Source organism: Heterodontus francisci, unplaced genomic scaffold (assembly GCF_036365525.1).
Source record: "Heterodontus francisci isolate sHetFra1 unplaced genomic scaffold, sHetFra1.hap1 HAP1_SCAFFOLD_222, whole genome shotgun sequence".
Classification (NCBI taxonomy): Eukaryota; Metazoa; Chordata; class Chondrichthyes; order Heterodontiformes; family Heterodontidae; genus Heterodontus; species Heterodontus francisci.
The window spans coordinates 1,924,731-1,939,496 of NW_027141699.1; the positions used below are offsets into that span (position 1 = coordinate 1,924,731).

General features: G+C 43.2%; 1 protein-coding gene across 1 annotated transcript in view; it reads left to right on the forward strand.

Annotated features, from left to right (window-relative positions):
- Nucleotides 1-288: 288 nt before the first annotated feature.
- Nucleotides 289-14,766, forward strand: part of LOC137364427 (probable G-protein coupled receptor 139) — a gene marked incomplete at its 5' end in the record, with an annotated part of 136,645 nt that continues 122,167 nt past the window's right edge. Inside the window, one exon of the mRNA XM_068027649.1 lies at nucleotides 289-442. Coding sequence (XP_067883750.1) covers nucleotides 289-442 — 154 coding nt within the window. The remainder of the gene's footprint in view (nucleotides 443-14,766) is intronic.

Below are 14,766 nucleotides of genomic sequence, written 5' to 3' on the forward strand. Positions count from 1 at the left end.
CTTTATTGTGAAACAAAATGTGTTGCATTGAAAGGTGTTAACTGAACCTGTTTGTTAAGTGACTGTAATTAATGTCCGTCTCCATGGACCCTAATAGTGTCACTGGAGGGTTTCCCTCTTCTATTAATACAGGACTCCTTTCAATGTGTTATCCTATAGTGTCAGCGGGAGCATCAACCCCGGCACGAACAGGGATCAGCGGCTGCAGAGAGAGGGAGAGGATAGATCAGAATTTGAACAATAGATTGGAATGTTACAACAATGTGTCAGAATCTGAGAACAATAGATGGGAATGTTACAGCAATGGACAGGAGTTTATCCTATTGGTTTGACCGTCTTACTGCAGATTATTTTTGGATAACATTAGAACGGCGGATCTATTCTGCTCTGAAGATGATTCAATTTATTTACTACCCCATACTCGCTATTATTGGTGTCCCTGGTAACTCTCTGAGATTCATAAACCATGTTTCACTGATTTAGTGTTCTTGTCATTTAAATCGTGAGAAGACTGAAACCGTTGGCTTCAGTTTCTGTCACAAACTCTATTCCCTATCCACGATCTGAACTCCCCCTCCCGCCCCCCGCTGGCCATTGTCTGAGGCTGAACCAGGAAGTTTACAACCTCTGGTATCAATTTAATGCTGAGCTGAGTTCATCCCCATATTCTCTCCATCCCCAACCCTGCCAATTGTTATGGCCAGGTGAGGAGGGGTCAAAGTCGCTCGTCTTTGTTTGACCACAACAGTGTTTGTCCTTTACAAACAGTGAATATGCTTAACGTCTCAGTGAGTGCTTTACATTTTCCCTTTGGTGTGGTGGTGAAAGAACCGATTGGACAGGCTCTCTTGAGTTTAAACATGAAAGAGGTGAGTTCATTGTACTTAACAATATAAACCCAATCTAAATAAAATCAGTAAATAACAGAACACATTTACGCACACACTCACACGAGAATCACACACAAGTATATAACAGAGCGAGAAGTAAATTTGTGGTTGGATTGGAGTCCAGAATAAATATTGAAAAAAAACACATTCTGTGAGGTTTGACCATTCCGTGGTCTTACAGCTGAAGTTGTATCCTTGAAGTCTTTTTCTGGTCAAAGTGAAGTTTGTGGCTGGTCCACATGGCTCTGGGTTTTCTTTGAGGCAGATTTGTAGGTGGCTTTCGTCCCCTGATGCCTCAGTCTGTAGCAATCTGTAGGCTTGGAGGGCCCACAGTCGCATGTGGTTTTCAAATTTGTGATGTTATCTGGAGAGAGAGACGGAGAGAGAGGGAGGGGAGTGAGGGAAACACAGCCCTTCTGCTCCAGCACTTTTTGAATCACTGACTTGTCTGTTTTTGTCCAGGAGAAACTCCCAGCTCTCACAGAGATAGACAGACAGTCTCCTGACTGCCTCAGTGTATCATCTGGCCCCATCTCATGTGAGTCAAGGTTAGGAACTTCCAACTCCCCAGGGTTCAGGAGCCCAGTATTTACTCTCGGAGGAGTTTGCTCTTTCAAAGTCAATGTGTCAGGATGGCCTTGTTTGCCGTGTTATTGAATGTAATATTGGGTAATTCAATCACTGGAGCAAGCCAATGATTTGGGTCCAGGCTCTTCAGACATGTGTCTCCTATTGTAGGCCTTAGAATGTGAAAAGGTCTGTCAGATGCAAATTTCGGTGGGCATCTTGGCTGCCAGTTTTTTCAAGGTTAACTGCAAGATTTGTTTTCTATTAAAAGTTTACTGTAAGTTTCCAAACGATGAATTAAATTTCATTATTTGGCATATTGTTTTATCTTGACACCGCCACAGCACATGGGGGAAAACATGTGATAACAGGAACATTTCATTGCAGAATTGTGGGAATAAAAAGAAGGAAACACACATTGATTCTCAATAATCACTTCCCAAATTCACATATTAATCTTAGAATTACTGCAGCTGACATTGTCTGTTACAGTTGTACTGATTTAATTATAGGAGTTTTGTCTGGGATGGTTATGTGTCGGGTTCGACCCTGGACAATGCACCAGCGATTACATTGTGTTTTTTCGCTCTCTCCTGCAATTAAGCTTTAACTATTCGGGTTCCTGCACCTTGATCATTTTTCTCACTAAACTGACAGTGTGTAATAAATTGTTTTTTAGCCCCTGTGATGTGTCTGAGATTTCCTCCAGGCCTTTGTTCTTGCTGAGTTCTGCTTTGAAACTGTTAGGTTTGATTAGCTTCAAGTTTTGACCTGATCATTGGCTTCTTCAGTGGGTAGATCCACACTGACCTTACTTTTAGCTTTCTGGTGAGGTACACAAGTGCTGTTTACTTTAAGGAATTTTCCCTTCCCTTTTCCCTTTATTATGGGGAGGATAATTTTTCTAACTGGCCCTATGGGCGGCACAGTGGCGCAGTGGTTAGCACTGCAGCCTGACAGCTCCAGGGATTGCTTCTCCTTGATTAGTTTAAGAGGACCTCTCACCTCGTGTCCAGGGACCCGGGTTCGATTCCGGGTACTGCCTGTGTGGAGTTTGCAAGTTCTCCCTGTGTCTGCGTGTGTTTTCTCCAGGTGCTCCGGTTTTCTCCCACAAGCCAAAAGACTTGCAGGTTGATAGGTAAATTGGTCATTATAAATTGTCACTAGTATAGGTAGGTGGTAGGGAAATATAGGGACAGGTGGGGATGTTTGGTAGGAATATAGGATTAGTGTCGGATTAGTATAAATGGGTGGTTGTTGTTCGGCACAGACTCGGTGAGCCAAAGGGCCTGTTTCAGTGCTGTATCTCTAATCTATGCCCTCTGGGACTTTATGGCTCGCAGGTGGCTGTCCATCTTTCACTGCACTCTCCTGCGGCTCCTCGACTTAGTGAGGCATCTCCCTCACTATTGGCTTGCCTTTTTGGGAACTTTCTTTGTCCTTGCAGCTTTCTCAAAATGCTGTCAGCAGCTTTTATAGGGTGCCTCTTTGACCTGGATTTAAGAAGGAGAGTGTGTGGTCTAATTTAACTAACATTTCAGGGTTGGCTAATCGGAGAGTAGGAGGTTCCTGTTGGGAATCTACCTGGCCCTCGTCTAACCTGTCCTCACTGTCCTTTTCAATTCTTCTCTCCTGACAGTCTGACAGATCTGTACTTGTCTGTCCCCACCACAGCCAGTGCGTTGTGTCTTTGGTCTGGGGTGTCAATTTAATAATTTAAATGGCTATTTCTTTTGCCACTCGATATGGACTATTGAACCGGACTTTCAAAGGTTCACCCTGCATTGGGAGTAGTAACAATACATGGTCTCTGTCCTGAAATGTTTTAGTCTTGGCATTTTTGCCTGCTTAACTTTTCATAGCTGCCTGGGAGATCCTTAGGTGTTCTTGAGCAATTGCACAGGCTCTCGTGAGCCACTTCCAGAGCATGGAAATGTATTATGACATGGAAGACTCATCCCTGTGTCCCAAAAACTTCTCCTTGATTAGTTTAAGAGGACCTCTCACCTCGTGTCCATAAACTAATTCAAAGAGACTAAAGCCAATGGACTCAGTGGATAAGTTCCTGGTAACGAACAGGAGAAATCCCAGCCCTTTTTCCCAGTCATGGGGTTACTCATAGCAGCATGGCCTGATCATCGTCTTTAGCGTCTGGTGGTACCGCCCCAAAGCCCCTTGTGACTGCGGGTGGTAGCCTGAGGACCTTAGCTGGGTTATGTCCAGAATACCCATGACCTTTTCAAAAATACTGGACATAAAATGTGTGCCCTGATCCATCTGGATCTCAGCAGGTAGTCCATATCGTGTAAAGATTGGGTTAGCCCCTCTATCACTAACTTGGCAGAGATAGTTCTTCGAGGGAATGGCCTCTGGGAATCGCATCACCACATCCATAATAGTGAGAAGATACTGGTAATCCAGTTTTGTTTTGGGAAGGTGTCCCACAGAATCCACCAGCATTCTGCTGAAGGGTTACCCAAAAGCTGATATGGGAATTCAGGTTGCAGGTTTTACTGTGGGTTGGAGCTTCACCACAACCTGGCACATGTGACCAGTATTGCAGAACTCCATCACATCTTTGTGGAGTAGTATCCAGTCAAGATGCTGTCTTATGCGGGCTTCGATTTTTCATACACCAACATGTCCAGTCATTGGAAGTTCGTGGGCCATTCTTCATATCTCTTTGAGGGACCTCAGTGGCACCAGTATCTGGTGAAGCACTGTCCACTCTTCATCTGCTGGTGTGAGGAGATCTCCACTTCCTCATTAGTTCCTCATTCTTTAAATAGTAGCAATCTGCAACTCCCTCTGCTTCAGTTTTGGTTTGGAAAGTCTGTGCTATGTTTTCAACACTGGGTCTGGTTGTTGAGTCTCAACTAAGGAAGATCTGTTTAACACATCCTTTGGGTCCTCTAACTTCCCAAAGATGGGTTCAGACAACCAGACAGTAGGGTCATCCGTTTGGAGTGCCAGGCAGGGGATTGTTTGGCCATGGACCGAGTCACCACACAATCAGGGAGATTGTCAGGGACCTTTTCCTGAAACTGCTCTGTCTCCCTGACCTCTTTTGGTCTCTTATGAATTAGTGGGGAATCTGCCACCTTTCCCCCCGTCAGATCATTACCCAGGAGCAGGTCGACACATCCAGTGGTAAACTAGGGACAATCCCCATGGTTACCGGTGCTGAAACTGAGTCTCACTCCAAGTGGACCCAATATCTTTGTGGAGTAGTATCCAGTCAAGATGCTGTCTTATGCGGGCTTCGATTTTTCATACACCAACATGTCCAGTCACTGTGGACACTGCGGCACAGTGGCGCAGTGGTTAGCACCGCAGCCTCACAGCTCCAGGGACCCGGGTTCGATTCCGGGTACTGACTGTGTGGAGTTTGCAAGTTCTCCCTGTGTCTGCGTGGGTTTTCTCCGGGTGCTCCGGTTTCCTCCCACAAGCCAAAAGACTTGCAGGTTGATAGGTAAATTGGCCATTATAAATTGTCACTAGTATAGGTAGGTGGTAGGGAAATATAGGGACAGGTGGGGATGTTTGGTAGGAATATGGAATTAGTGTAGGACTAGTATAAATGGGTGGTTGATGTTCGGCACAGACTCGGTGGGCCGAAGGGCCTGTTTCAGTGCTGTATCTCTAATCATAATCATAAAGGTATGGACAGATATTGTCTTCTGATACCATTCACTAACACTCTCGTATTTACTGCATTCTCTGGAGGGAAGATTTTCCCTTTTCCCAGCAGAAGGGATTGGGTGGCCCATGTATCCCTCAGTATGACTATGGTCTTGCTTGCCTCACTCAAGGGTATGGTTTCACCTTGCCTTGGGAAAAGTTCCTGGTAAATCTCCAGGATTTTGTTAAATTTTCCCGCACTCTCTGCGGTATGTTTACTGGGTCTGACTGCCGCAGTTAAAGGCACAGCCTCATCTGCTGTACTTTCCATCAGGGCCCGTTTTCCTGCACTGATCTGGTGGACCCTGTTTAATCCTTCAGGTTTTGCCCGTCGCTTCCATCATTCAGCTCGTTGGTGACCTGCCTTATTACAGTGGAAACACACAGATCTTCATCCATTACCCCTGCTCTCAGTACCGTCCTATTTGGCCTGAGGATGGGCCCCATGTGTCCCGCTTTTCCTCCTTGCCATGGCTGTTTGAGCTCCTATTACCCTCCCACCTTTTATTCTCGGTTCTTTGATGTGACTAGGGAAGGGTTTCCCTTTAGGGTAAAGGCCTTGTGTACAAGGGAAAATTTATCAGCCAGAATTGCAACCTGTCTGGCTCCTTGAACCTTTTATCCCTCGATGTGGGTTTTAATGGGAGGGGAAGCGAGTTTGTGAACTCCTCGAGAAGGATCACCGCTCTAAGGTTTTCATATGTGGGTTCTACCTTGAGTGTCCATATCTACCGATCAAAAGAAACATAAAAAAAAAAGACTGTAAAATCTTCTACAGGTATGTAAAAAAGAAACGTTTTTCAAAGACAAATATGGGTCCATTAAAGGTAGAATCAGGAGAATTTATAATGGGGAATAGAGAAATGACAGAGAAGCTAAGTGATTACTTTGTGTTTATCTTCACTGATGAAGATGCAAGAAATCTCCCAGAATTAGAGATCGAAGGGATTTGCGAGAATGAGGAATTGGAGGAAATTTGTGTCAGTAAGAACTTTGTATTGGAGAAATTAATGGGGCTGAACGTTGACAATTCCCCAGGATCTGATATTCTATATCCCAGAGTCTTGAAAGAAGTAGCTATGGAGATTGCAGATACATTGGTGATCATCTTTCAAAATTCTATCAATTCTGGAAAACCTCCTGCAGATTGAATGGTAGCAAATGTCACCCCACTTTTTAATAAAGGGAGGGAGAGAGAAAATTGGCAACTACAGACCTGTAGTATGGAGAATGCTAGAATCTATTCTAAAGGGTGTGATAAATGGATCTGATTGGACAGAATCAACATGGATTTATGAATGGCAAATCATGTTTGATGAACATTTTGGAGTTTTGTAAGGATGTTACTGACAATAGAAAGGGGGAGTCGGTGGATTATCAGAAGGCTTTTGATAAATTCACCCACAGGAGGTTGGTTAGCAAAATTAAAGCACATGGGATAGGAGGTAATATACTGGCTTGGATTAAGGATTAGCTAACTGACAGGAAACAGAGAGTAGGAATAAACGGGTCATTCTCGTGTTGGCAGGCTGTGACTAGTGGGGTACCGCAGGGATCAGTGCTTGGGTTCCAGCTGTTCACAATATATATCAATGGTTTGGATGTGGGGACCAAAGTAATAGTTTTAAGTTCACAGATGACACAAAACTAGTTGGAAATGTATGTTGTGAGGAAGATTCAAAGCGGCTTCAAGGGCATTAGGAAAGACTTAATGAGGGGTGGGCAAGAACATGGCAGATGTAATATAATGTTGAAAAATATGACTTGATCACTTTGGTAGGAGGAATAGATGTGCAGAGTTATTCTTAAATGGTAAGAGATTAGGAAGTGTCGATGGACAGATGGACCTGGGTGTCCTTGTCAATAAATCACTGCAAGCTAACATGCAGGTGCAGCAAGCAATTAGGAAGGCTAATGGTATGTTAGCCTTTATCAGAAGAGGAGTTGAGTTCAGGAGTAGTGAAGTCTTGCTTCAATTGTATGGAACCTTAGCTAGACCGCACCTGGAGTACTGTGTGCAGTTTTGGTCCCCTTACCTTAGGATGGATATTATTGCCATAGAGGGAGTGCACCGAAGATTCACCAGACTTGTTCCTGGGATGGCGGGATTGCTCTATGAAAAGAGATTTGGGAAACTGGGGCTGTATTCGCTAGAGTTTTGAAGAATGAGAGGTGATCTCATTGAAATCCACAAAATACTTAAAGAGATAGACAGGGTCGATGCAGTTAACATGTTTCCCTTGGTTGGACAGTCTAGAATCAGGGTGCAGAATTTCAAAATAAGAGAAATGCTACTTCGATCAGGAGAAATGTAATTACTCAGAGAGAGGTGAATCTTTGGAATTCTCTACCCCAGAGGGCTGTGGAAGCTCAGTCAGTGAGCATGTTTCAAGCAGAGATTGACAGATTTGTGAATACCAATGACATAAAGGGAAATAGGGATTGTGTGGGAAAAGGTATTTAAGTGCATGATCAGCCAGTATCATATTAAACGGCGGAACAGGCTTGAGGGGCTGAATGGCCTACTGCTGCTCCTATGTTCCTGAATTGCTTGGCTCTTTTGAACGCCAGGTCATTTAGTCAGGCTGCTTTCAGAAGGTTCGTTTGGAATTTTTGCTGGTACACCTCCAGTACTATCTCATATGCGCCCTGGATAGCATTTTTAGTCATCTCATAATCTGAGGAACATTCATCTGGCAACAGTGAATGAACCTCATGAGCTTTTCCTGCTACCTTGCTTTGTAAAAACAGCATCCAGCTCTCTGCCGGCCATTTCAGCTGCTTTGCAAGGTGTTCAAAAGTGACGAAAAATTCTGCCACGACCTCCTCATTGAACTTTGCCATGTACTGGGAGACGCTTAAGAGCTCAGCATATGGTCATGAGCTAGGGGTAGTTCCCTCACTAGTTGTTTGAGCCGCCTTAACTCCCTTTTCTCCTTCTCCTTCTTGAACACTCTTACTTTTTCCCTTTCTTGACACTCACTCTGCTCTTTCTCTCTCTCCCGGAATTCTAATTCTAATCTCTTCTGTTCAAGTTTTACCTCAGATAACATTACTCTATCTATTAGTGATTCTAACCCTGTTTGAGTCTTCAGCTGCAAGTGAAAAATGGTTTGCCACAAGTCTTAGGATTTCGAGTTTCCTAGCTTTTGGACGGAAAGTAATCCCTAACTGTCCAACTATATTACTCAACTTTTCAACAGACAGGGATTTTAACCTGTCCCAAGTTACTTCACTCTGTATGTAACCCCATTATTGCGAATGTAACTCCTTTATTGAAAAAGGGAGGGAGACAGAAAGCAGGAAACTACAGGCCAGTTAGTATAACATCTATCTTCGGGAAAATGTCAGAAGCTATTATTAAAGATGTAATATTAGGTACTTAGAAAAATTCAGGGTAATCAGGCAGAGTCAACATGATTTTATGAAAGGGAAGTCATGTTTAATCAAATTATTGGAGTTCTTTGAAGAAGTAACATGTGCTTTGGTAAAGGGGAATGGGTGGATGTACTGTACTTCGAGTTCCAGAATGCATTTGATAAGGTGCCACATCAAAGGTTATTGCCGTACGTTTATTGCTCATGGTCTAGGGTGTAACACATTGGCATGGATAGAAGATTGGATAGCTAACAGGGAACAGAGAGTAGGCATAAATGTGTCATTTTTTGTTGGCAAGATGTAATGAGTGGTGAGCCACATGGATCTGAGCTGCACCCTCAACCTTTTACAATTTATATCAATTACTTGGATGAAAGGATCAAAGGTATGGTTGCTAAATTCGCTGTTGACACAAAGATAGGTAGTAACGTAACTTGTGAAGATTACATAAAGGGGCTTCAAAGGAATATAGATAGGTTAAGTGAGAGGGCAAAGACCTGGCAAATGGAGTATAATGTGGGAAAGAGTGAAATTATCCACTTTGGCAGGAAGAATCAAAAAGAAGCATATTATCTAAATGGTGAGAGATTGCAGAGCTCTGAGATGCAGAGGTATTTTGGTGTCCAAGTGCATGAATCACAAAAGGTTAGTATGCAGGTACAGCAAGTAATGCGGAAATATAACAGAGTGTTATCGTTTATCGTGAGTGGAATTGAATACAAAAGTAGGGGGATTATGCTTCAGCTTTACAGGGCATTGGTGAGACCACATCCTGAGTACTGTGTACAGTATTGGTCTCCTTATTTAAGGAAGGATGGAAGTGCTTAGGAAGCAGTTCAGAAAAGGTTTACTGGACTAATACGTGGAATGGCTGGTTTGTCTTATAAAGAAAGATTAGACAGGCTAAGCTTGTATCCGCTGGAATTTAGAAGAGCAAGAGGCGACTTGATTGAAACATATAAGATCATGATGGGTCTTGACAGGGTGGATATGGAAAGGATGTTATTCCTTGTGGGACAATCTAGCATTAGGGGTCACTGTTTAAAAATAACTTGTCGACCATTTAAAACAGAATCGAGGAGAATTGCTTTCTCTCAGAGGGTCGAGAGGTTTCGGAACTATCTTGCTTGAAAGGCAGTGGAAGCAGGATCTTTACATATTTTTAAGGCAGAGGTAGATAAACAAGGGGGTGAAAGGTTATCGAGGGTAGGTGGGAATGTGGAGTCGAGGTTACAATCAGATTAGCCATGATCTTATTGAATGTCAGAGCTGGCTCGAGGGGCCAAGTGACCTACTCCTGCTCCTAATTCGTATGTTCATACATTCGTATGCTGTGGCTTAGGAAGATACGGGCTTAGAATGTGGACATTTTAGTGTTCTAGCAGTGAAAACCACAATAAAACCTGCATTGGCATTTTTAGGTTTTTTTCCCTCAGGATCAGTTGTTTTTACCACTTCTCTGACCACAGGAGAGGTACCAGAGGACTGGAGGACTGCGAATGCAGTACCAGTATTCAAGAAGGGTAGCTGGAATAAACCACGTAATTACAGGCCAGTGAGTCTAACATCAGTGGTTGAGAAACGATTGGAAATAAATCTGAGGGACAGGATGAATTTCCACTTGGAGAGGCAGGGATTAATCAAGGATTGTCAGCATGGCTTTGTCAGGAGGAGATCATTTCCAACAAATTTGATTTAATTTTTAGAGCAGGTGACCAGATGTGTCAATGAGGGTAAAGCAGCTTATGCAGTCTACATGGACTTCAGTAAGACTTTTGATAAGGTCCCGCATGGGAAATGGTTTAAGATGGTAAGAGCCCATGGGATCCAGGGTAATTTGACAAATTGGATCCAAAATTGGCTTCGTGGCAGGAGGCAAAGGGTGATGGATGAGGGTTATTTTTGCGATTGGAAGCCTGTGACCAGTAGTGTACCGCAGGGATCGGTGCTGGGGCCCTTGTTGTTCGTAGTGTACATTAATTATTTAGATGTGAATATAGGAGGTATGATCTGTAAGTTCACAGATGACACAAAAATCGGTGCTGTCGTCAACACTGAGGAAAGCTTTAGATTACAGGCTGATATAGATGGGCTGGTAAGATGGGCAGAGCAGTGGCAAATGGAATTTAATCCTGATAAGTGTGAGGTGATGCATTTTGTGAGGACTGATAAGGCAAGGGAATATATAATGGATGGTAGGACCCTCGTAAGTACAGAGCGTCAGAGGGACCTTGGAGTACTTGTCCATAGATCACTGAAGGCAGCAGGACAGATATATAAGGTGGTTAGGAAGGCATATGGTATATGCCTTTATTAGCTGAGACATACAGTATCAGAGCAGCGGTGTTATGATGGAGCTGTACAAAACGCTATTTAGTCCACAGCTGGACACTACGCTATAGGAAGGATGTAATTACACTGGAGAGGGTGCAGAGGAGATTCACCAGGATGTTTCCTGGGCTGGAGCATTTCAGTTATGAAGAGAGAGTAAAAAGTCTAGGGTTGTTTTCCTTAGAGCAGAGAAGGCTGAGGGGGGACCTGACTGATGTATACAAAATTATAAGGGGCATAGATACAGCAGATACAAATAAACCTTTTCCCTTAGCGGAGGTGTCAATAACCAAGGGGAATAGATTTAAAGTAAGGGACAGGAGGTTCAGAGGTGATTTGAGGGCATTTTTGTTTGCACCCAGAGGCTGGTTGGAAACTGGAACACACTGCCTGAAGAGGTGGTAGAGTCAGGACCCCTCACAACATATAAGAAGTATTTAGACGAGCACTTGAAGCGCCATAGCATACAAGATTACAGGCCATGTTTTGGAAAATGGTATTCGAATAGGTAAGCTTGATGGCCAGCACAGACACGGTGGACCAAAGGGACTGTTTCTGTGCGGTATTACTCTGACACTTCCAATTTCTCGTTTGTCGTTGGGTTACAATCTCTGGAACCTCCAAATTTCTGTTACAGCCAGGTGAGGAGGGTTCCCAGGTCCCCTCTTGTCCTATCTTTCATTTGATCGCAACAGAGTTTATTCATTTTTAGCAGTGGATATGCTGACCACCTCAGTGAGTATTTTACCTTTTACCTTTGTTGTGATCGTGAAAGAACCAATCAGACAGGTTTTTTGTTAGTCTAAACAAGAAGTGAGTTAATTATACTTTAAAATCTAAAATGAATCTAAATAAAATAATAAAAATATACGGTACACATTCACGCACACACTCACACGAAAATCACACACAAATAAATTACTGAGTGAGAAATAAATTTGTGTTGGATTAGAATCCAGAATAAATAGAAAAAACAAGCATGTGAGATGGGATGATTCTGTGGTCTGTGCCTTTGCAACCCATATTTATGAGTTTCTTGTCACCAGCAAGCGTTGAAATTATGTTTCTTGTTTAAGTCTAAGTCGCTGTCGTTTCTATATTTATATGTCAGGAAGAGCACTGGTTCAAATACGGACCCCTGAGAAACAGAACTGTATTCTCCTCCTCCCCCAGACTGATCAATGACTGTTCATCACTTCTCTCTGTGTTCTGTCCCAGAGTCAATGTCATATCCACACTGTCACTGTCACATTAATCCATGTGTTCCGTTTTTCATAACAGGTCTATGAAATGTCATTTGATCACAGGCCTTCTGAAAGTCTATATACGTAACAAGAAACACACTATCCTCAACAACATTCACAGTTATGTCATCAATGAACTTGATGAAGATTATCAGACATGGTTTTCCATTAACCTATCCGTGCTGTTTGTCATTTATTATCTCCTGTTTTTCCTAGAAATATACTTTTGTACTGGGTTACGGCCTCCAGAAATGTCTAACCACCGACATTAGACTGACTGGTCAGTAGTTACAGGGTTTATCTAATGTCTCCTTTTGAGAACAGGGTGTAACATTTGCATCCATCCAGTCCTCTGATAACACTCGCATAGCCAAGGAGGATTGAAAGATCAGAATACCAGCGCTTCTGCTATTTTCACCATACTTTCCCTCAAAAACCCTCATATGTCCCACTCACACCAAGTAAATGTTCAACTTTTTTGTGGTACAAAAAGAATTAAATTGAAAGGGGTTAATCGAACCTGTCTGTTCAGTGGATGTAATTAATGTCAGTCTCCATGGACCTTAAATGTATCTCTGGAGGGTTTCCATCTTAACAAAGTCTCCTTTCAATGTGTCATTCCATCGTATCAGTGGGAGCATCACCTCCGGCACTACTAGGGATCAGCGGCTGCAGAGAGAGGGAGAAGATAGATCAGAATGTGAGCTCAATAGATTGGAATGTTACAACAAAGGATCAGAATCTGAGAACAATAGATTGGAATGTTACGACAATGGATCAGAATCTTATAACAATAGATTGGAATGTGACAACACTGGGTCATAATTTGAGAACAATAGATCGGAATGTTACAACTATGGGTCAGAATCTGAACAATAGATTGGAATGTTACAACAATTGGTCAGTATCTGAGAACAATAGATCGGAATGTTACAACTATGGGTCAGAATCTGAACAATAGATTGGAATGTTACAACAATGGGTCAGAATCTGAGAACAATATATTGGAAAGATACAACAATGGGCCAGACTCTGGTGACAATAGATTGGAATGTTACAACAATGGACCAGAATCTGAGAGCAATATCTTTGAATGTTAAAAGAATGGGTCAGAATTTGAGAACAATAGATTGGAATGTTACAACAGTGGATCAGAATCTGAGAACAATAGAATGGAATGTTACCACAATGGATCAGAATCTGAGGACAATAGATTAGAATATGACAACAATGGTTCAGAATTTGAGAACAATAGATTGGAATGTTACAACAATGGGCAGCAGGAGTTTCTCCGCTTTGTTTGGCCTGGTTACTGCCGATTATTGGACAGCATTGGAATTGCGGAACGATTATGCTCTGAGGATGACTCAATTTATTTACTATCCCATCCTCGCTATTATGGGTGTCCCTTGTATGTCTCTGTATCCAACTATTAGATTCATAAACCATATTTCACTGATTTCGTGTTCTTGAGAATTAAATTCTGATAAGACTGAAGTCATTGCCTTCAGTTTCAGTCAAAAATCTTTTCCCTATCGACAATCTACAACCCCCTCACTGACCGTTGTCTGAGGTTTAACCAGGAAGTTTTCAACCTCTGATATCTGTTTAATGCTGAGCTGAGTTCATCCCCATATTCTCTCCAACTCCAACCCTGACAATTGTTACGGCCAGGTGAGGAGGGCGGTCACAGTCGCTCTTCTTGGCCTTCCTCTTATTTGACCACAACAATGTTTGTCCTTTTTAAACAGTGGATGTCAGTTCACTGCTGCTCTTTGTGATTATGGGGCACCTTGTCCTGTAAGAGAGAGGCAGAATGTCAGTCATTGTGTTGCACTGTGCTTGGATGATGTGCATGCCACAGTTGAATAGCTGGAGGTATGTGGAGGCAGTAGGATGTGGGTGTGAGGCTGGTATCAATGGAAGTTATGTGAGGGTGAGGTGGAGTATGTGAATGTTAGGTGTGAGTCCTGAGTGTCAGGGACTGCTGATGGGTGAGTGATGGGGGTGTGGTACATTGAGCAGTGTGAGAGCTTGGTGGTGTTGCGGGTAGGAGATGCCATGTGGAGATCAATTCACTGACATTTACCACCCGTGTGAGCTCATTAAAGTTCTTCTGGCTCTGCTTCCAGGTCCTCGGGGCCAGACATCTTGCAGTGACCTCTCTATCCACCTGCTCGCATTCCCTTCGGAGGGCTTTCCTTGAGGGTATCCACACCACCCCACAGGAACATGGCCTCTCTGCTCCTATCACCTTCCATGACTAAGACCTCCATCACCACATCTGTGCACCGCAGAGCCTTCTATCTGCTCTAGTATTCCATTTACCTGGTCTCAAATTACAGCATTCACAGTCAGCAGCAGCCTACTGTGATCCAATGCAGCTTCCCTTTAAGAGGGACAGACTGCCTTATCGAGCTGATTCCTTGATGAACCACGAGCCAGTCTGACACACAGTTAGCTTCCACTTAAATATGCAGACAGACAGCAGCGCAGGTCACCCTGGGTGTCACGCAGAATTCATGAAAATGGGGAGGCAGCATGAAGTTTGTGTGTCACCTGCCTCAACAAGAATGGGCATGGGCAGATCACGAATCACAATCCCGACGCCAGAAAATGGATGCAAAGTTTTCTTTCACTCTGTCTCTCTTTCCCCTTCCCACTTTCAACCTTTC